The sequence below is a fragment of the Ovis aries genome, chromosome X (genome assembly GCF_016772045.2).
Source record: "Ovis aries strain OAR_USU_Benz2616 breed Rambouillet chromosome X, ARS-UI_Ramb_v3.0, whole genome shotgun sequence".
In the NCBI taxonomy this organism is placed as follows: Eukaryota; Metazoa; Chordata; class Mammalia; order Artiodactyla; family Bovidae; genus Ovis; species Ovis aries.
In genome coordinates, this window is record NC_056080.1 from 101,203,581 (window position 1) to 101,224,759 (window position 21,179).

Genomic DNA, 21,179 nt, shown 5'->3' on the forward strand with positions numbered 1-21,179 from the left:
AGTAAGGCCACTTGAGAGACAGTCCTCCAAAGCATTTCAGGAAGTCCTATTTTCTTTGTTGACTTCCAACCTAATACATTTCTAGTTTCCCTAGAGCAGCAGTTTTGAAGTGTGATTTGAGAACTCAGGGAGTCCCAGAAACTCTTTCAGAGGTGTGTAAAATCTTCCTTTTACTAACTACATATCTGTGTGAAGCTGGTTTTTATTCATACACTTCAACCAAAATAATATATGACAACACATTAAATACAGAAGCCAATGCCGAAATTTAGCTGTCTCCTGTTCAGCCAGGCAGCGAAGATATTTTGCAAAAACAAAAGCTTTACTGCTTTTCACACTTTTTTCATTAAAATGTTATTTATGCTAACATATCAAGACTCATTGTTGTTGGTTTAAAATTAATAATAAATTAAAATTTTTTTCCTGAGTTTTAATTTCTAAAACAGTAAATGTCACTAAATATATATCGTGTAAACAAAAGCTCTTCGGGGTCCTCAGTAATTCTTAAGCACCTTCTGGGTTGCGTTGGTTATCTAGGGCTATATAAAAAGTGACAACAAAACATAGTTATTTAAAACAGCAAACATTTATTATCTCCCAGTTTCTGTCAGAACTTTGGGAGCAGCTTAGCTGGGTGCTCCTTAGTCTCAAAGAAATTTCGGTCAAGGTGTTACCTGGAGCTGCAGTCCGCTGACAGGTGATGCGAAGCAGGAGGGTCCACCTCCAAGGGGACTCATTTACACGTGGAACAAGTTAGTGGATTGGAAGGAGGCCTCCGTTTCTTACCACATGGACCTTCTGAGTGTCCCTACAACACGGCTGCTGACTTCCCCAGAATAAGTGAGCCATGGAATAGAGCAAGGAGAAAGCCGTAATGTTTCTTACAACCTAGTCTCGGAAGTGATATACTGTCATTTCTGACGTATTTGATTTGTTAAAAACAAGTCACCAGTAGTGCACGTTCAAGGGGAGGGAAATTGAGCTCCACCTCTTGAATAGAGGAGCGTCAAAGATTTTGTGGACATATTTTGTATTTTGGCAGTGCCACAAGGCATGCAGGATCTTAGTTCCCCGACCAGGGATCAAACCTGCGCTCCCTGCAGTGGAAGTGTGGAGTCTAATCACTGGACCACTGACAAAGTCCTTGGACATACTTAAAACCATCTCAGGGGTCCTGGCACCAGAGTACTACTCTGAGAACCATTTCCACATAGCAAAGGGTTTCTTTGGGAAATTTTTGTCTTTCTGGGAAGACGAAATTAAGGCATTTCTCAAGGCCCTTTTTAGCTTCTGTCTGTCCCGTGTCCATTGTTCTCCATTGCTTTCACTCTGCCCAAACTACCTGAGAAATTAACGTTACTTGTTGATCTTTAACTAGCGGAAATCTCTTGCATAAATTGTAATGTTTGTTTCTGTTATATTTATTTTTATTTACAGTGTAATATAAATTAAATATGTAGCAGTGTGTATATGTGTGTGTGTGTATGTGTGCATGTATGTGTATATATATATTTTTTTTGTTGTTGCTGCTGTTGTTCAGTTCAGCAGAAATTTGGGAAACACCTATTATGTGCCAGAATGTATACTGGGCACTGAAAGTCAAAATACAGCCTCTGCTCTCCCAAGTCAGTCTAATGTGGAAATAGACTTAAGTACACATAATTTTTAACCAGTTTTATAAGTGCAAAAGAATGTGCAGAGTCTATGGAGGCAGCCAACAGGGGAGGAGAGAGCTCTGCCCAGGTAGAGTGGAGGCTTCATGGGAGATGTGGTATATTAATGTGTAACAGAATCACATGTAAAGCTTTTTCAAAATAGCACACTATTCCAGTCACATTTTGAGTTTACTCTGTCAACCTAAACACACTTCTAAGTAAATAGGAGGTTTATTAAGATCCTGCTGCCTTCCATCATGGGCTCTGTGAGATCTATTCCCTTTTGCCTTATTGGGAAGAGCTCTATGGGTGTTGATTCCTCCAGGGAAAAGAAAAAAAATTGGTAAATGAGTTCCTGGCTGAGCACCCAGATTTGGCACTTTGTTTAGACTCATTTTTGAATTTGTTGCTACCCCCAAAGAAAAGAAAAGGTAGTGAGAAAAATGGCAAAACCTGTAGACTTGAGTAAGTTGCAGTCAGGTAGGACTCCTTGGGTGTTGGAAACATGAGCCCACCCCATAATGCTTCTCATCTTTTTTGCAAACTGAAGCAAAACTGAGATGGAGCCCTTCTTTCTGAATTCTCTGCCAGAATAAGAAAACAAAACAACAGGAGAGTATCTGATTTCATTTAACTCTCTCAAATAGGCATTGTAAACCCTCTTAGGGAGAGTGGAGAATTGAAGGTTAAGATGCTCACTTGCTAAATGCACTGCCCCCTGCAATCTGATGTTATTAAGAGGGCTTGTTTGGGCAGAGTGGTAGTACCTTTGTAAATTTCTCTGTATGTTCTGCACAGCATTTCACACTGTCCAAAGATATGTGCCTCTAGCACCCCTCATACCCATGCTCCATGGCCATCCTCTGATAATTGGAAAGGAACGCTATTGTAGCTTTCAGTTTGTGGAGGTTGTAAGCAAGCTGTCTGAATCTGATTATGAGTTGAAAAGCTCCATTGCCTTATTAAAATAAAACACACAAAGAAATGCAGGATTCCTTTGGTAGCATTCAGAAATCATCTGTTTGTTTTGTCTGCCCCCAACTGGGTAGTTTGCAACACACAACTAATCTTAGAAATTGCTTAGTTCAATTTAAAGGCAATTTGATAACCCAACTGGTGGTCTAAGTATGGGACTCAGCAATCCTTGGAGATACAAATATTGAAAATATCTGTCATCAGATTTCAGCCAGTGAGAATAAGACAAGATGTACAAATAGGACAATCAGAATAGAAGAAATTATGTTTTCACAGCCCTTTCCAACTCGAACATTTTCAGCACATCTCAGATGTTAGTCTGTCCCTCCTTTGCTTTCACCACTTCCCCTATGATACTACTTACCTTGTCATTTGCATATCCCCCCCCAAAGTTTGGTATTTTATGACACGAGCACTATCTTTCCCTTTTCCAAACACAAAATCTGTAGTTGAATATAGTCCATTCAGCGTCTACATACCAAGCTTCTGGCCCAACTGCTAACCTGTGAGAAAGTCACACGGTCCCTCTACCCTCATGAAATTACATCTTTATATTCCAGCCTTCCTTGTGCTCTACTCCCCATCCTCCGTTTCCTCTCTGAGTTGGTCTAAAGGGGCAATGGATTAGGTGACACTAGTAAATGACCTAGAAAGGAAAGAACAAAAGCTGATCTCAGCTCCCTGGTCCAAAATCAATGCTTACTCCCACTGCCTGTCAGATTGCTGCTCTGGTTTGGCCGGGCAGCTTTGTAAGCTCAGTGGTGCCCTCCACCCTCTGAACAAAACAACAAAACATGTCCTGAATGAATCAATGAGTTTCAGGTCTGGTACAAGTCATTCTGCCCTAAATAGAACTCTGCTGCTTTCAACATTTGTTAACACCATCTATGTTAGTGTAAGGATTAGGCTCTGATAAATAGGAGGAGCTCCTAGCCTAGTTAGGGAGACAGAGACACACAATTTTGATACACTGATGGGTGAGTACCAAAACAGAGCTATGTAGAAAAGAATGGCAGCATCATAGATGGGAAAGTTAGCAGCTCTCTTGTGAAAAGGTAACTCTTAAAGTGGGCCTTCAAGGAAGACCAGAAATTCTACAAATGAAAGAAGGAAAAGAGTGTATTCCAGGCAAAGGGAACAGTATGAGAAAAAGTCTGGGCTAGTCTTTGGAATGGTAGAAAATGATAGTTTAGGGTCAGACTGTGAAAGGTTCTCTGCAGCAGAATTAAGCACGATTCTACATCATTCTAATGATAATTATTTTAGTTTACATGCTTTTTTTGTGTTTTCAATTTTTTTGAGCTCATATTAAGAAAAAAAATCCTAATGATAAAGGAGAAAAGTTCAAGATCTGCAGTTGGGGATGAAAGGCTGTTTTTACTTGCAGTGGTTTCCAATTAGTGCTGCTTTGATGCCTGGCCCAAACAAATCATTGCAAGAAAGGCAAGGGAATCCCCTCCCCCACAACCCAAGAAGGGGACGCTCCTCTTGAGGATGGTAGGAGACCCCAGGGAAGATCACGTGTGCCCAGCTGCAATATTTCAAAATAGTTCGTGCATGCAAAGGGGCCCTCTCCTTTAGTTCCACATTTAACACATTGAAGAGACTCTTTTTCCTGAGTAGACTGCTGTGAGCAAGCACTGGGTTTGTCCCAAGCGAGAGCCTACAGCTCCACTATTTATATGTCAAATGATATGTTTGACATGTATGATTAGAATAAAGTGGAATTGGAATCAGAGAACATTCCCTTCAATTAAATTGTTTTTTTCCATTCCAGGCAACTAATTGTCCAGACTTTTTTCTTTTTTTTAACCAGAGACAATTCAGTTGAGCAGACTGCCTTATTTCATGAGTGGAGATTTTTTTCATTGTCTGTCATGTGCTACTAGCTCAAAGAAAAGAAATCTGAACTGAGTCACACATGGGTAATTAATATGTCAATTTAGTTTTAGGTATCTTTCTTTAAAGAAATAAAATATTCAACTCATCTCCTTCTAAACTTACTAGTATAAGCAGGGAGACAGAAAGTTATTTAAGAAAAGATAAAAGTAAAATCTACTTAGTTCCCATGCCAGAACAAATGTAGGAAGGAGTGATAAAGAAGAGGAGAAAGAGATGCCCAGTAAACCCAGTAGGCAGTAAACTGCTTCTGTCCTACTCTGCTACTTTGCGGGCATCAGTTTAGAAAGTTTTCTATCCTGAAAAATATAACATCTGGCTTTCTTTTAAAAAACCCAAGTTTTTGGAAACCAAGATTTATTTTCTCAGTCTTTTGGAACCGAAAGGCTGTATGGAGGGACTCCGAAGTATTGGCCAGTTTTCCAGATGCGCTAGAGCCCTGCTCCTTGTTCTCATCGAGCAGCTACTGCCTCATCCCGCAGGTCCTGGGGGTTACTTGAGAACAAGCATTTATTTCATCATTTTGGTGTTCTTTGTATACCAAACCCACCCTGGATTCTCGGTGGATTCTAATGGGGGTAATATACACTGAGAACCAAAAAGAACTCAGTGGATAGCCTATGAAGAAGAATAGGTTTTAGAGAAATAAAAGTAAAACTTTTCTGGAGAGGAAAGTCTAGAAAGGAAATATATCCAAATATTAACAGTGATTATCTCTGGCTGGTAGGAGTATAAATAAGAGATTTTTTTTTCCCTTCTACATTTCTTTTTTTTTTTTTTAAATTTTAAAATCTTTAATTCTTACATGCATTCCCAAACATGATTTCTGTGTTCTATAATATTAGCAATGATTATCTCTGGCTGGTAGGACTATAAATAAGAGGGTTTTTTTCCTTTCTGCATTTCTATATTCTATAAATTCTCAATAGTGAACATATATTTCTTTTATAATGAGAAAAAAGCAGCAGACTTCATTTTCTAAAATGGAAGAAATAGATTTTAACCAGTCTTTGCAACTCTTACAAATTTCTTTTCCCATGCCTCACCCTTATCTTTTTTTCAAGTCCATCCAAACTGGCTCTTTCCCAGCTCTCCTGACTGTCTCTTGCCACTATTTCAAGGAGTATCTCTCTCTTGTAGACAAGCCTTCTCTTTCTCTAAGACATATTTCACCTTGTAGCTTTTTTGGAGTTATATCTCAATAACAGCTTTATTGAAATATAATCCACACAGCATACAATTCATCCATTTAAAGTATATAATTCAGCTGTTTTTACTATATTCACAGAGTTGTACAACCCTCCCCACAATCAATTTTAGAATATTTTTGTCACCTTCAGAAGAAATCCCATACCCTGTAGCTATCGTTTCCCAGCCCTCATCTGCCCCAGCCCAAAGCAACCACTGATCTACCTTCTGTCTCTCTACATTTGCCTATTCTGGACCTTTCACATTAATGGAATCAATCATATGTGGTCTTTCATGACTGGTTTCTTTCACTTAGCATAATGTTCTCAAGGTACACCTCTGTTATAGAAATACTTTTTTCATTTTAAGACTGAATAATACTCCATCATATAGAATATGTAATCGTTTATCCATTTATCAGTTGGTGCACATCTGTCTTGTTCTGCCTTTTGCTTTTGTTAATAGTACTGCTGTGAGCAGGTGTGTACATGTACTTATTAGGAGTACTTGTTTTTAATTATTTTGTGTATATACCTGTTATAGTAGTGGGATTGCTGGGTCATGTGGGAACTCTATGCTTAACTTTGTGAAAAGCCACCAAACTATTTTCCGCAGTGGTTGCACTCTTTAGCATTCCCACCAGCAATGTGTGAGAGTTCCAGTTTCTTCACTTCCTGTCTGTTTTTATTATAGTCAGCCTAGTGAAGTGGTATCTTCCTGTGGTTTTGATTTACATTTCCCTGAGGATTAACCTACTTTTTTATTTTAAAAAAATGTTTAGATTGTTTTTGAATCTCAATTCTCTTTTTAAATCAGCATATAGCTGCTTTACATTGTTCTTAGTTTCTGCTGTATAGCAAAGTGAATCAGTTATACATATATCCCCTCATTTTTAGATTCTCTTCCCGTATAGGCCATTACACAGAGTATTGAATAGAGTTCCCTGTGCTATGTAGTCGGTTCTCATCAGTTACATATTTTTTGCATAATAGTGTATATATGCCAACCCTAATCTCCCAATCCATCCCTTCTCTCCTCCCTTCCCCACTTGGTGTATCCCACCTGATGATTAACCTACCTTTTAAAATTCAACATCAGATTCTTAGACACGAATCCTTGTGAAGGCCACCACCACTTTCCTACCAAGTAAAGACCATCCAAACTGCTATACCAGCTTAGTACAGTGATTTACCCAGTCCAATAGCTAGCTAGTCTCTGAAAAAGAGTAACAGGAAAAATATTTAGGGAGAGAACATGGTTGTACTTTTTAATACCCACTTTAACAGATGAAATAAATCTTGTGCATATAAAGTTATCTGGAAATTGAAAAAGCTTAATTATCTTGCATACATAAGTTTATCTGGAATATAATATATATTTATAGAGATTATATATTTATATTCTACATGCTCATAATAATGGAAATAAATTGCCAAATGGCTAACATTGTGGGGTATTATTCTGTGCCAGGTACTATGCTAAACACTTTACATGCTTTGTCTCATTTAGTCATCCCAGCAACCTATCATTTGCTTCATTTTAAAATAAAGAAACTAAGCCTCAGAGAAGTTTAGTCTGTCTAGTAAGGTTTTCCTGCTAAGTAAGTGAGGGAATAATTGGCATTCAAAACTCATATGAGTTAGACTCTAAAATCAGCGCTCTTAGCTACTCCTCCTAATAGGTTTTAAGGGGGTGTCCTGAGAAACCAACCATCATTATATTATAGCTCCTAGATGATACTGTGTTCTAAATTCAAAATAACTAATTCAGGAACAAGTTTTAAAAATACAGTCTCTTAGGTCCATCGTGTATGTCCTAAGGAGATAATGAGTACTCTGTGAAGTAAGATAATCTTTTATTTCCCCAGGTTACCTTGTTCAAGTGTCAGAGAGATTCCCTAAGTTCTACAATTTTAATGAGCCAGACACTATTTACATTCCTTGTGGCTTTCTTAGACTTTTATCTCGACCCAACCAAGTAATATCTTTCCATACTAAAGTGGGAGGTCTTAGGTTTATCACAGCTCTTCGTCCCCTCACCACTTAGACAGACCCTCTCTGAATCTGCTCCAGTGTGTCAGTGATCTTTATGATCAGCCAAGAAAAAGACTCCAAGAGTTGGGAGGCTGGAAGCAGTTCAGAGTGTTATGCGGAGGTTTTTTTTTTTTTTTTTTTTTTTAACTTCTAGAGAAGTCAAATTGGAAGGCATTGCTATGAGTTCAATTTTTCTTGCCAGCGCTGTTAGTGAAAGAGAATTTGGAGGTAGGAGGGGGCCTAAGGGAAACTTTCATTAAAGGGAGGGCCATCACTTCTCATAGACTAATAGCCATATTCCATTTCCTCGTGTAAGGAGGGGAATTACTCGGCCTCAGCCTTTAGTCTTTCCATTTCCACTCTTGGGAACCATATTATTACCTTGTAAAACGGAGCATCTCCCCTATTAGCGTTAATTGAACCCATCTTTTTCCTCTGTGAGAAACTATAATGTTGACTTTTATGTTCAGAGCCCTATACTGAGCCTCTTCACTTTGGAGATTGACGAAGCACAGCCACCAGGAGTAGGCTATGAGAGAGTTTGAGCATAACAGGAAGTAACTGTTGGGGTATCAGGAGTTATATATGTCTCAATAACCCTTCTCCAGTTGTTCTGTCCATCACCCTGGCTTTACTGTGACTCGAGCCTTACTGAAGATGTGCCAAGTGTTGTAAGCACATGTTCTCTCTCTCTTCCTCTGAATCATTAGTTTAAATGCATCATCTTATGGTAATAAAATGGAAAATGGCATTAAATGCAAGAAAATAATTTCCGCCAGCCTCCTTCTTTTAGCCAAATCTGAGAACAACCCCCAGAAGGCATTTCTGGGCTCTCACCAGTGTCCAAATGAGATTCAGGCCTCTGGCTCCTCCAGAGGCCTATATATCAGGTCAGTCCATTCTTAGCCTGGAGACAATATTGAATAATTACTCCACTGCCAGGAAATTCCCTGGTGAGACTCTCTAAAAACTTAGTGGAGACTTAGGATAAACTTGGATATACAGGAAGTACTCCTTAATTTCCTTTCTATTGATACTAGAAATATTGCTTTAGAAAATAGAGAGTATTTTATTTTGGTTTGTTTACTACTGGACATCAATTGCGTATTTTATTTTGGTTTGTTTACTACTGGACATCTATTGCATCGATATTTTAGTATTTCTTTATAAACATACACACTTCCCTCCAGTCTATAGTGTCTTATTTTGGGTGTTCATGTACATCTGAAAGAAGATAATAGGCCAAAATTTTTGCAGGGTATTTATGGGTGTGTGTTTATACATATTTACATATGTAATATGTTCTCTCTCTCTCTCTAACACGCATTCCTATAACATGAAAGCCAGAGCAAATATATAATAAAATATACTAGGAGCCCTCCCAGCCCCCTTATAGGAACCACAATATACAAACAAAGAACAAAGAAACCTTCCTCCTCTAGCAGATGTGAGTTTCTCTGATGACATTGTCAGGAGAATTTCATAGAGCTTATACTACTCTGAGCACCCTGCAATTCTGATCTGCAACTAATAGCCAGAGTCTATATGGAAAGGGGCCATCTCTAGGGTAATAGCATTGAAAATTACAATCAATGCACTCAATTACACTCAGAAGCCAAAAGATATGTAGCGCTTCAATGTGCCTTGTAATCAGCACCTTTGAGAATGTAGGTAACAGCATCTGAATGAAAAATGGAAGCTGAACGTGTTAGAAAATGGATGTTAGAATTAAATCATCCTTCTGATAGGAATAGCACCTTATATGGCAGGCAACTTTTTTTTCTAATATCATTTTATTGATTTAAAAAAAAAAAAACCTAAATTGTGACCTTGTAGCCAAGAATGTCTTTTAAAATCATTTATTGCTCTAATCAGCCTGGCAGAGCCTTTCTGTCATGCTGATAAGGAAATTAAACTTTCCTCATACTGGGTTTACTTGCGTCTTATGCACAGATGTTTTGTTTTTCTTTCAGGGAACTAATTCAGAAGTTAAAATCTTTCATCAGCTTCTATAGTGCTTTGCCTGGCTACATCTGCAGCCATAGCCCTGTGGCTGAAAATGACACTCTTTGCTGGAATGGACAAGAACTCGTGGAGAGGTAATCTTTTTTGAATGTTAAATATAGCAGTATATGAGAAATACTCATCATATGCTCATCTCAGGCTTAGTTATGTCTTCTCTCCATTAATTTCATGAGAAAAATAATAGAAAAAAACATAAACATGACCGTCTGTGACATGGCATATGCTGTCTATGACTTACAGCCCTCATAGAACTTACAAACTTTGAAGCGCACAGAGAGCTATGGATTCAGGAACATTTTACAAATTGTAAGCAGAAAGCAAGTCTTTTTCTGTGGGTCTTTGGCTTCTTCAATCTTCTCATTATATGGGCCCTTATTGATTGATTGATTTAAAGAAATCATATTTGTACTAATGGCTGTTATTTATGAGAATTAACTACATATCAAGCACGATGCTACGTGCTTGTATGTGTTAACTCTCTTTATTCTTATGTCAAGCCTAAGAAATTGCATTATTTCCCCCTGTGTTATAGATGAAGATGGAGAAAAGAAGAAAGGGGAGGGAAGAAGGAGTACCATTTCACATCATTTTAATTGAAATGTTTGATTCTTTGAGTGTTTCTTAGTATTATCTGTACTAACATTTGTCATCTCTGAAGAATTTGCTTATTGCTGGAAAGGAAATAATATATATTCTTTTTCAGCAAGTATTTACTGAGCATTTTCTAAGTGCCTCTCAAGTAGAAGTAAACAGAACAGGCAAATTTTCCTATCCTCAAGGAGCCTTCATTCTAGCAGGCTAGTGATATTCCTGACCGCCATTGCTTTGTATGTGTAAAGAATGGCTTGCAATTAAATAATTAAATCAGGAGGGTACAATGCTTAGGAAACTCCATAATGGGGTTGATGAACATGCTTTCAAAAATGTTTGTGCAAGGGGAAGCATATTGTAGAGGGGAGTACAGAAGAGACCTGGATGCAAGTTCTAAATCTTTCACTGACCAGTTGTTTAACCCAGGGCAAGTGACTTGAGGCAAGAACTGAGGTGGTTGGATTAAAGCACCACTAATTCTGACAGTCTGTGTGTTTTATTTCCTTATCCATTCATTCATCCATACCTTCAACATTTATGTTTTGAGATTTATGTTTATGATTATGTTTTGAGATACTATGCATTAGGCATTGAGGTGAGTGCTAGGGGTATGAAGATGAATAAGATGACAGGCAAGTTACTTGCTTTGAGGGCCTTTACATTCAAGCAGAACCCAATATCCAGACATAGGATAATTAATCATGATGCTAAATGGAATTAATTAGCGGTGTAATGCCATGGACAGAGGAACGCTTTGGAGCCAGATGAACCTGGGTTTTCATCTCAGCTCTGCTACTGACTCGGTGTGGTCTTGGGTGAGTCACTTCACCTAGAAAGTGTCAGATCTTCTTCTGTAAGAAAGGGGTATCTCCCAGTATTGTTGTAACTATCAGGTGAGATAAAGCCCCTAGCGGACAGGCACATACTGGAAGCTTAGTTCATGTAGTTCTCTTCTTTCTACCTTCCCCCACCACCCCTCCTCTTCCCAGGGCAAAGTAGAACATAGGCCTGAAAACAGCTTGTTTCTCAACTAAGCTTTGTACTGACCTGGAACAAGGAGAATGGAATGTATATTTATCACGCTAAAAGTTCTATCAGGTACTGGGTAGAATCATGAAAATGTATCCAACTGTTGTGGCATATTCATTTAAATTATCAAAGAGAAGCAGTTGGTATTTGGTTTTATAAAAGGCAGATGCTTTAAAACAGGTATGCTGTTTAGTCGCTTAGTTGTGTCTGACTCTGTGCGACCCCATGGACTGTAGCCCGCCAGGCTCCTTTGTCCATGGAATTCTCCAGGCAAGAATACTGGAGAGGGTTGCCATTTCCTTCTCCATTAAAACAGGTATAAATGATATCATATTTCAAAAAGAAAATTCCCACAGGTTCAATATGTGGTTCTTGTGTAAACTTGATGAGAAACCATCCCAATAACTTACCCACTGGTATATTAAGATGGTGAAAAATGAACAATTTTTCATTTGTTTTGAGCAGCATAACCATGGTTTTTTTTATTAAAAAGCAAATTTTCATCTATACTTATTTACTATTGTAATCATTCATTCATTTATTTACTCATTTAACAAATATTTGAGTATCTGCTATGTATCAAGCACTAATATTTGTTTCCTCCTTGTTGTGATCATTTAGAGCAAATGTTGTCACCGCACTGGATATATCTTCTGATATATCAGATGATCCAGTTTTAGTTAATTCAAAAGAGTTTCTTCTTAGGCAGTCCTGTGTTTTTTGAATTAGTGGGATTTTTAAATATTGAATTTTACTCATATAAACTATTCATGTTCGGTATACTTTCATGAAGGATGTTGTCCTGAAACTGAGAAAATCCTTTTCTATCAAATGGTGGAATCCAAAGCCTGCTAACTTTGAATGAGTCCAGAGGTTAACCAAGGGCACTTTTGCACCATTAAAATAGCTCTGCTAAACAAAAACTTTTCTGTTTAATTTGCCAGCTTTTAATATCATAGGATATTGAACAAAATAATAAATATTATAGTATGGAGGAAAGCCATTATTTCAAACTCTTATTTGTTACTTCTGCAAAACCTAATTTTTTCAAAGCAACTTTTATTTTTAGTATATATGATGCAGAAAATGAAGGAAGGAAGAGAAAGAAGGTGGGAGGAAGGAAGTCAAATATTATTTGTAGACAGAATACGGGTAATGTAATCCAGGAAGTGCTTCTTCCATGGTTGGCAACCTTGGCTTATCATTAACCTGTGCTTTAATCACTGACCTAATGTAATGATTGGAGAAGGAAATGGCAACCCACTCCAGTATTCTTGTCTGGAGAATCTCAGGGACAGAGGAGCCTGGTGGGCTGCCGTCTACAGGGTCACACAGAGTCAGACACAACTGAAGCGACTTAGCATGCATAGCATGCAATGCAATGATGGGAGCAGAAAATAATCTTAAACTAGGTTTTTACCAAATTACTCAAGAATATACATTTAATAATATGAAGTTCTGTAGCCTGAGCAGATGTGTGCTCTCTCTTTGCACCATTTATAAAGAGTAGCCTTGAGCTGCATGTATCATCTATAGTTACATCCCCTCTCTGAGGCTTTTCATTGAATTTCTCATTTAGTCTTAAGTAACAGTTGCCACTTCATATTGTCAAATGGGTTGTGACTTTGTTATCTTTATAGGTTGGGTTTGTGTTCCTTTGAAAATATTTTACTTTTAATCAAGAAAATTAATGAAAATCAAGGATCCTGAAAAAGAATAAGACTTGTCAGTGGAGACACATGATTAAAATGAAAATATTGATGTTAAAAATCCATATCAGCTGGGTTATCATAATTATTTATACCCTTCCACTGTGGATCTACTTATTTCTCAACTTTTAAAAAGTCAAACAAGTCACTGTCTCTCTAAACAGAGCCATATCACATCCGTTCAGTTTTTATCTCTTCGGAATAAAATTAATCAAACTATGCAGGAAAAGAACGTTTTCACACATCTAGTCTCAGGGAGTACCACGTAAGCATCATTTGTCTTCTCACCTCCCCCTCCCTCCACCTCCTCCCCATCTTGGCTGGAAATAAATATTGGCTTCCAGGATTTCACAAAGAAGTCTTCAAATTAGCAAGCTTGATTCATGTGAGGTATACTCCATCATGAGAGCCAGCATGTATCCTACAGGCAAAAACCTCCTACCATTGCCAAAGGCAGAAAATCCTCCATCTTTTGCCTTTGTAGAACCACAGAGAATTTCAATTAGAGAATCCCTGAGACCAAGATAAATATAAAGGTGCCCATGGAAGTAAGCTAACACTGGGCTTAAAAACAGCTAAATATAGGCTTTGCCTGCAATGATGCTGAAAATACCCGTATTAAGAGTGAACAATTTAGCAAATACATTCTCAAGCACCATTTTAGAACTGTTAGGCCAACTATCTGGCTGAAATTTTCATTCTTCTTTTAAACGGTTTGATACCATGTAAGCCCCCTTTTATTATTTAATCATTTATTTTAAATTAGCATGAGAGAAATTATTTGAACCTATACATGTTCAAAAACCTTAGAAAAAATGCTGTTTTTTCCATTTAACATCTGATAATTCAGGTTCCTTCAACAAAAATTGAGCACTTAGTATGTCCTAGGCCCTGTGGGGCGTCAGTGATAGGTATTAGAAGCCAGTGCCTGCCCGTGTTGAGGGGTTTACAACTTAGTGAGGAGAAAAATAAGGGAAAAAGTCAGCCAGCCTTTTTTTCTCAGCAGTCCAGAGAGCGCTCCCCTCAGAGGTGTCAAAACAGAGGCTCTACCCATCTGTATTGGATATCTTTTCCTGCATAGTTCAATTAAATTTATTCACAAGAGATAAAACTGAAAGAATATGAAATATGGCCTATAGAGTAATAATCACTTGTTTGACTCTTTAAAACTTGAGAGATCTGTGGATCCATAGTGGGAGGGTATAAATTGCTATGATAACCCAGCTGATACTAGATGACATTTTCTTCAACATCAATATTTTCATTTTAATCAGGTGTTTCCACTGACACATCTTATTCTTTTTCAAGATTCTTGATTTTCGTAAATTTTCTAGACTAAAAGTAAGGAACTTGACTAAAAGTAAGGAATTTTCAAAGGAACAAAAACCCAACCTATAAAGATAACTATGCATGCTTGTGTGTGTGTGTGTGTGTGTGTGTGTGTGTATGTGTGTGTGTGTGTGTGTGTGTGTTGAGGTGAAATTCATATAATATAAATGTAACCATTTTACGGTATACAATTCAGTGGCATTTAGTACATTCACAGTGTTGTACAATCAGCACCTCTATCTTGTTCTAAGACTATATCATCACCCCAGAAGAAACCTTGTACCTGTTAATGGCCACTTCCCATTCTCCCCTTCCGCCAGCCTCTGGCAGCTAACCAACTGCTTTCTATCTCTAGATTTATGATATTTTGTATAAAGGGAACAATTCACTTAGCATAATGCTTTTTAAGGTTCATCCAAGTTGTAGCATGTACCAGCACTTCTTTTCTTCTTATGGCCAATAATATTTCATTGTATGGATATAGTACATTTTGTTTATCCAGTCATCAGTTTTCCACCCCCCCCTTTTTTTTTCCGGTTGCGCTGAGTCTTTGTTGCTGTGCGTGGGCTTTCTGTACTTGCAGTGAGTGGGGACTACTCTCTAGTTGCGTTGTGCGGGCTTATTGCGGTGGCTTCTCTTGCTGAGGAGTACAGGCTCAGTAGTTGTGGCCCCCGGACTTAATTGCCCCATGGCATGTGAATCTTCCTGGACCAGATATCAAACCTCTGTCTCCTGCACTGATAGGCAGATTCCCATCCACTGTACCACCAGGGAAGTCCCTCCACCCATTTTTATGGTAACCCTGAGCAACTATTGCTCTGGTTAGGCTTTTCCCACCCCCTCTGAATCAGCTTGGCTCACCCTTAACCTTGAGGATAAGAGAGCCAAAGCTTTAGGTCTTCCATCCCCATCATACCTGAGCAGCATTCCCGTGCTAGGCTCTCCTCCACCTGGCCTCATCTCCAGGTGCCTTTGCAGTCATTCTCCTCTGAGTCCTTTCTTCTCAGCGTTGTATGTATACTCAGCTGGCGTCTCCTATAGTCACATACCTCTTACAGGAGTTGCTACTTCCCTGGTGACTTTGACATTTATAAATTCCACATGTACAACTATTTGTGCTTTGTGGCACGACGCCTCAGTTCCCTCTCTGATCCAGTCCTAGCTGGTTTTGCTGCTCCTCTACCATGTTGTTGGCCTCCATGGGCCTGGATCTAGATGTCAGCCCCAGAATATTGCTGTTCTCTTCTGGCTGATAGATCTATACACCACTTGTGTTCTTTGTGGATCAGTGTCCATTTTGCATTTCCTCATTGTGACGCTGGGACTCTCAGTGGAGTACACGGGGCACCTGGCATTAGGGAATAAACTCCATGAGATCTGCAGGGTCACACTGCAGTGAAGGCACGTCCTCTGCCTCTTACATAATCTTACCTTCCACTTCACCTGAGAAGCTATAGACACGTACTCTTACTGCGAATTTTCCCTTGTTGCCACTGATCAGACAAGTCTTCCAATGTTTATAAAGCCTCTCCAGGATTACTCTGCTTAATTGGAAAGGCAGAAGCAGGAATATACAAAGCAATTATTTTACTTCTTGAGGAGTTTTGTTCTTGTCTTGAAACCTTCTGAATGCTTCAGAAAAGTAGGGTAATGAGACTATTTTTCTTCTGCTGGATTGGAGGGATAAACTGTGTCATAGCAACAAGTGGGAATGAATGTGAGAACCATTAACACCCAATTTCTGACATGTACAAAATAATTTTTTTTAAATTTAGATGAACAAAATGGCTGATTTTTGCCCTATACGCAGGAAAGATGAGGGAAAATAGTTGATTCTGTTTTTATAATGCAGTTATTTAAAGAACACTGTTTTGAGTATTTGAGCTAGGGGGAGGGGCCAATTTGTAACACTAAAAGGTTTTTCACTGGTTCACAGAGCAAAATGGAAAGACCTTCAGAATCTTCAATCTGGCAATGAATGATTAATTGCAGAAAAGACCTATGTGCAGGGTGTATAGATATTCAGACATACACATTTGCACAGCTCATTCCAATCACATCAGAACAGGCCAGCAGAATGCAGCAGTTGCTACATATAGCTCCCATACTCTCATGCTAAAATAAGTTATTATTATTGTTTGCCTTCTGTTCATTTAGGATTATGTTGTAGTTTTTGAAGGCCCAAGGCCATATACATAGAATTTTAAATATGGTATAGCCAGTGAAAATGCCGATGGAGAAGCAAATATAATATTACAAAAAACAGAGCCAAGAGGAAGTGGGCAGAGGAAAGTAAGCAGTGGATCGTGGAAATAATATTGAATGATGTTGAGTCAAGTCCTAAAGTCATTTGCTTCTGAGCTGGTTTAGGCACAAACCAGACTAAACTCGTGCTGAAGCCAGGGCTTATATCTCTTCTCAGCAGCCCCTGTTGTGATGGTTGGAGGATTATAATCTGAGGTGCAGTCTTCAGTATCCCAGCTCTTCTCATTGCTAGTTCTTCCTCTGCCCCCTATCCTGCAGGAAGCTCTGCTGGTGAAAGGCTGGTAGGAGGGAGAGAGGGACAAATAGGGATTTGGTTGGCTTTCTTTCTTTTTTTTTTTTTTGACCAGGAAAATAACTTTATTTTGTTTGGAGCACTGTCTGCCTCCATGGCTTCTTGGTCCCCTTCAGACATTTCTGGATTTCATTTTATTCCGTTTTCCTGGAAGCAGAAACATGACACTTCAATTTTTTTCTGATTTGACTGTGGGTCCTAGAATATAGCTAGTATGGCAGCTTACATTCTAACTTGCTTTAGGTAAACATAATTGTTCATGGAAAAGTTTTGAAGGAAAAATAGATTATGTAGAGAATGGCTTAACTTGGTGTAGCATGAAATATTTGTGTCAGTGAAAGATTTTTTATAATCCTGATAAGGTAAGATAGATACATTTGGCATGCACCCCCGTGTAATAATTCCTCTAAGGGCTTAGATTGGCATATTCTCCATCATATATTTATTTCAAAACTTGCCTCCAGTGACAGCTATTTTTCAGGACCTACTCCATGGCAATACAGTGACATTTATCCCTTAAGATTATAGTGTCACATACAGCAGCTCAACCTGCAGAATTGAGTGAGAAAAACCCAGCTTATCCTAGTGACTAACAGCATAATATGGTCTGCCACATTCAGGATGGGCTTGTCAACTGTCAGGTCTAAAGTAGTGAGAGGAGACACCCTCCCGGCTCAGCACAGATGTCTGTAGCCACCTGTTGAAGGCTGGATGACTTATTCTTGAAGCAGAGTGTGCCCTATTAGTACTTAAGCCAGCCCCACCCACGCTCAGTTGGATCATCTCATTATAAGAAGAGCATTTGGGCCTCCAAGACAGGTCCCTGCACATCCATACCCTCACCAAACCAATCTCACCACACAGCTTCCTCTTTGAAATGTGATTCTGAAGGTGGAGTAAGGCCTGTCTCCTATTAATGTCATTGCTCCATGCACTGCTCCATTTTTACTTGGAAGGCTTGGGAGATGGATCCATGAAGGACTATAATTGCTTTTGAGAAACTATTTATTTAATACATCAGGGCTTCTATGTGCTTGAGGCATTATTGCCTCCTTCAGAGTAGGCAACTTTAGTAGGTCATGGACTGACTTCACTGAGGCCACCAGTCCTCAAAATATTTTTTGACATCTTCTTTAGGAAAGGGTCCCTGATAGCTCAGTTGGTAAAGAATCCACCTGCAATGCAGGAGACCCCAGTTTGATCTGCTGGAGAAGGAATAGGCTACCCACTCCAGTATTCTTGGGCTTCCCTAGTGGCTCAGCTGGTAAAGAATCTGCCTGCAGTGTGGGAGACTTGAGTTCAATCCCTGGGTTGGGAAGATTCCCTGGAGAAAAAGCCTTGAGGGCATATGGTCAGTTTCCCAGTCTGCAAGTTGTTGGTGTTCAGCCCATTGATCATCAGTGATACAGACAGAGAATTAGAGAGAGAAGACCCTGAGAGGTTAGGATGCATGAGCCAGGTGATTGGTGCATGTCTGGAAGAGTGAGCGCAGTCACTAGAATGATACAGGTGAAGGTTTTAATCTTGGTTTAGACATTGACTGTGTGCTTCTGGCAGGTCCTTTAACAGTACAACCTGTTCCCTTATTTTGAGATGGGCATAATTGTACCTGTTCTGCAGGACTCTTGTGAAGGGGTATGCTGACACATGAGTACGTGATCGCTGTTGTTGATATTGGCACATCACTAGAGTGTGGTTGAGCAGGACAGGTAAACGTCCAGGGCCAGGGTGAAGAGTTGTAGGCCATTCTTCCTGTCAAGGCAAACTGGATTTGAGGTAAATATCTGTAAGTCTTTTGGAACCAAACTGTTGAATGGGGAGGCTACTTAAGCTGTGTTATACCATTTGGGATCCATTTGGGATAAGAAGATAAAAGGAGCTGTGTATTTCTTGTGACACTTAAACTGGTTTTACATAGACTTTCCAGAGAGGCATTCCAGAAATGTTTTAAGTAACGTCAGAATCACTGACGGTACCCAACCCAGTTTTGGCTGTATGCATTCTGATTAATAGAAGTCTGCCACTGCTTTCTATTCACCCCTCTGAGAGCACATAAGGGAGGTGGTGAATTGACTGAAACAAGGCTGCTGGGCGGGACAAGTGCCCTAGCCTTTTCTGTCTGAAGAGGACAGTCAGTCCTTGAGTCATAGCAGTGTTGCTTCATCAGAACACCTTTGACTGACACAAGCAGAACCCACCTGAAACATTTTCATCCAGGTGCTCTGACCCAGAAGAGTTATTTCTGGCAGTCACTGAGCATCAAGAAAATGGACTCTTGAGACTCCGAGTTTGAAGGACAGGCAGAGGCCTGTTAGGGGAGCCTCTTGGGAGGCTCTTGCCAGTGGCTCTGCTCTTAGACCCCTCTGGCTACCTTATTGTTGGGGCTGCTGTGATCGTGCTATAGATTTTACTCGCTGCAGGAAACGATGGGCAGGTGCCCCTTCTCTACTGCCACTGGCCCCAGTTCTTGCCCCAGGGTAAGCTTTTGGGGGCTCCCTTGCAAGAAACTCAGCTCTGCAGGGGTTTTGGTGTTTTTTTTTGTTTTTTCTTTTTTTTTCCCTTTTCCTCCTATACTTAAGCAAATGCAAAATATTGCCTGCGTTTCTCTGGTGATTTTTACTGATAAAGTCAAGCAGTTAGGAATTAACAAAAAGCACCCAGAGGCAAATTGCAAAGTTATGGGGCAATCGTAAAAAGCCATGGGGTAGTTGTTTCAATGCACAGCTTTCAGGTCAGCAAGCCTGGGTTTGGATTTCTGCTCCAGTAGGTATTAGCTCTTTCTCTTCTCTGAGCCCATTTCCACATCTGCCCAATGGAGTTAATAATTTCTACCTTTAATGAATTGTTGACAGGATTCAGAGAGATTGTGAATACAGAGTACAGTGCCCGAAACACAGTAGGCCCTCAAGAAATGGTAGCTGCTATTGCTGTTCTTCAATAAAATGAGCCTATAAAAATGGTCCTTCCAGTTCTTTACTGGGAGAGAGATGGAGCTCTGAATGACTTTAATTCCCTTCAGTAATCCATTTCTGAAGTTTTTTTTTACCAACAAAGGTCCGTCTAGTCAAAACTATGGTTTTTCCAGTAGTCATGTATGGATGTGCGAGTTGGACTATAAAGAAAGCTGAGTGCCGAAGAATTGATGCTTTTGAACTGCGGTGCTTAAGAAGACTCTTGAGAGTCCCTCGGACAGCAAGGAGATCTAAAGGAAATCAGTCCTGAATATTCATTGGAAGGACTGATGCTGAAGCTGAAACTCCAATACTTTCCAACCTGATGTGAAGAACTGACTCATTGGAAAAGACTGTGATGCTGGGAAAGATTGAAGGCGGGAGGAGAAGGGACGACAGAGGATGAGATGGTTGGATGGGATCACCGACGTGATGGACATGAATCGGAGTAGCTTCTGGGAGTTGGTGATGGACAGGGAAGCCTGGCATGCTGCAGTCCCTGGCGTTGCAAAGAGTCAGATATGACTGAGCAACTGAACTGAACTGAACAGGGAGACAGCTTCACCCACTCCCTCTCATCTTTATCTTTTTTTCTTCTTCCTTCTGCAAAAATGTTAAAATCCTCACCCTTGCCCCTGTTCAGCACAGGTGGTGGGCATTTGGGTCCACTGGTGATAAAGTGAGAGTTAATTGCATCTATGGATATGTCCTGGACTAGAATGCCTACCTTCAATATCTTGTCTCATAGCAAAGGCCGTTTCAACGGTTCCACCTAGAACTTTTTAACAGCGATTCACTCAGGTAATCTTTCTATTTTACTTACATTAGAAACCAGGAAGGGTCAGGTTGCAGGGCAAATCCAGTTGCCTAATTCTCTGAAGTCCTTTCTGTCACCCTTGGGTTAACCTTTGTGGGAGAGGAGAGAGGTCATTAAAATCAATTATGATTGCCCAATTTCTCAAGCCAATGAATGTTACTTTTTTACATGAGTATGCCTTTGATCCTTGGATTTGTCGCCTCTGTAATGAAGTTTCATTTCCCTCTGAAAGAAAATTTACTTTCATTTGTAGCTCCGGTGTCACAGGAGCTTCTACATTTTGCCCCCTGGTATTTTAGTGGCCCACGTGTCTCTGAATGGATGGATCTTAAACCACCATAGTTTGAGTTACTCGATGGCCCATTTTGTCCCCCTTCTTGCTTCTAGGCACAGCTTCAGGCCCAGAGCTGGGATAAGTCCC

The 21,179-nt window shown here is 39.6% G+C and overlaps 1 protein-coding gene across 1 annotated transcript in view; it reads left to right on the forward strand.

The window, feature by feature from the left end:
- Positions 1–21,179, forward strand: part of GPC3 (glypican 3) — a 451,564-nt gene that overhangs the window by 291,776 nt on the left and 138,609 nt on the right. The window contains exon 5 of the mRNA XM_015105024.4: positions 9,724–9,849. Within this exon, the coding sequence (XP_014960510.2) occupies positions 9,724–9,849 (126 nt within the window). The remainder of the gene's footprint in view (positions 1–9,723; positions 9,850–21,179) is intronic.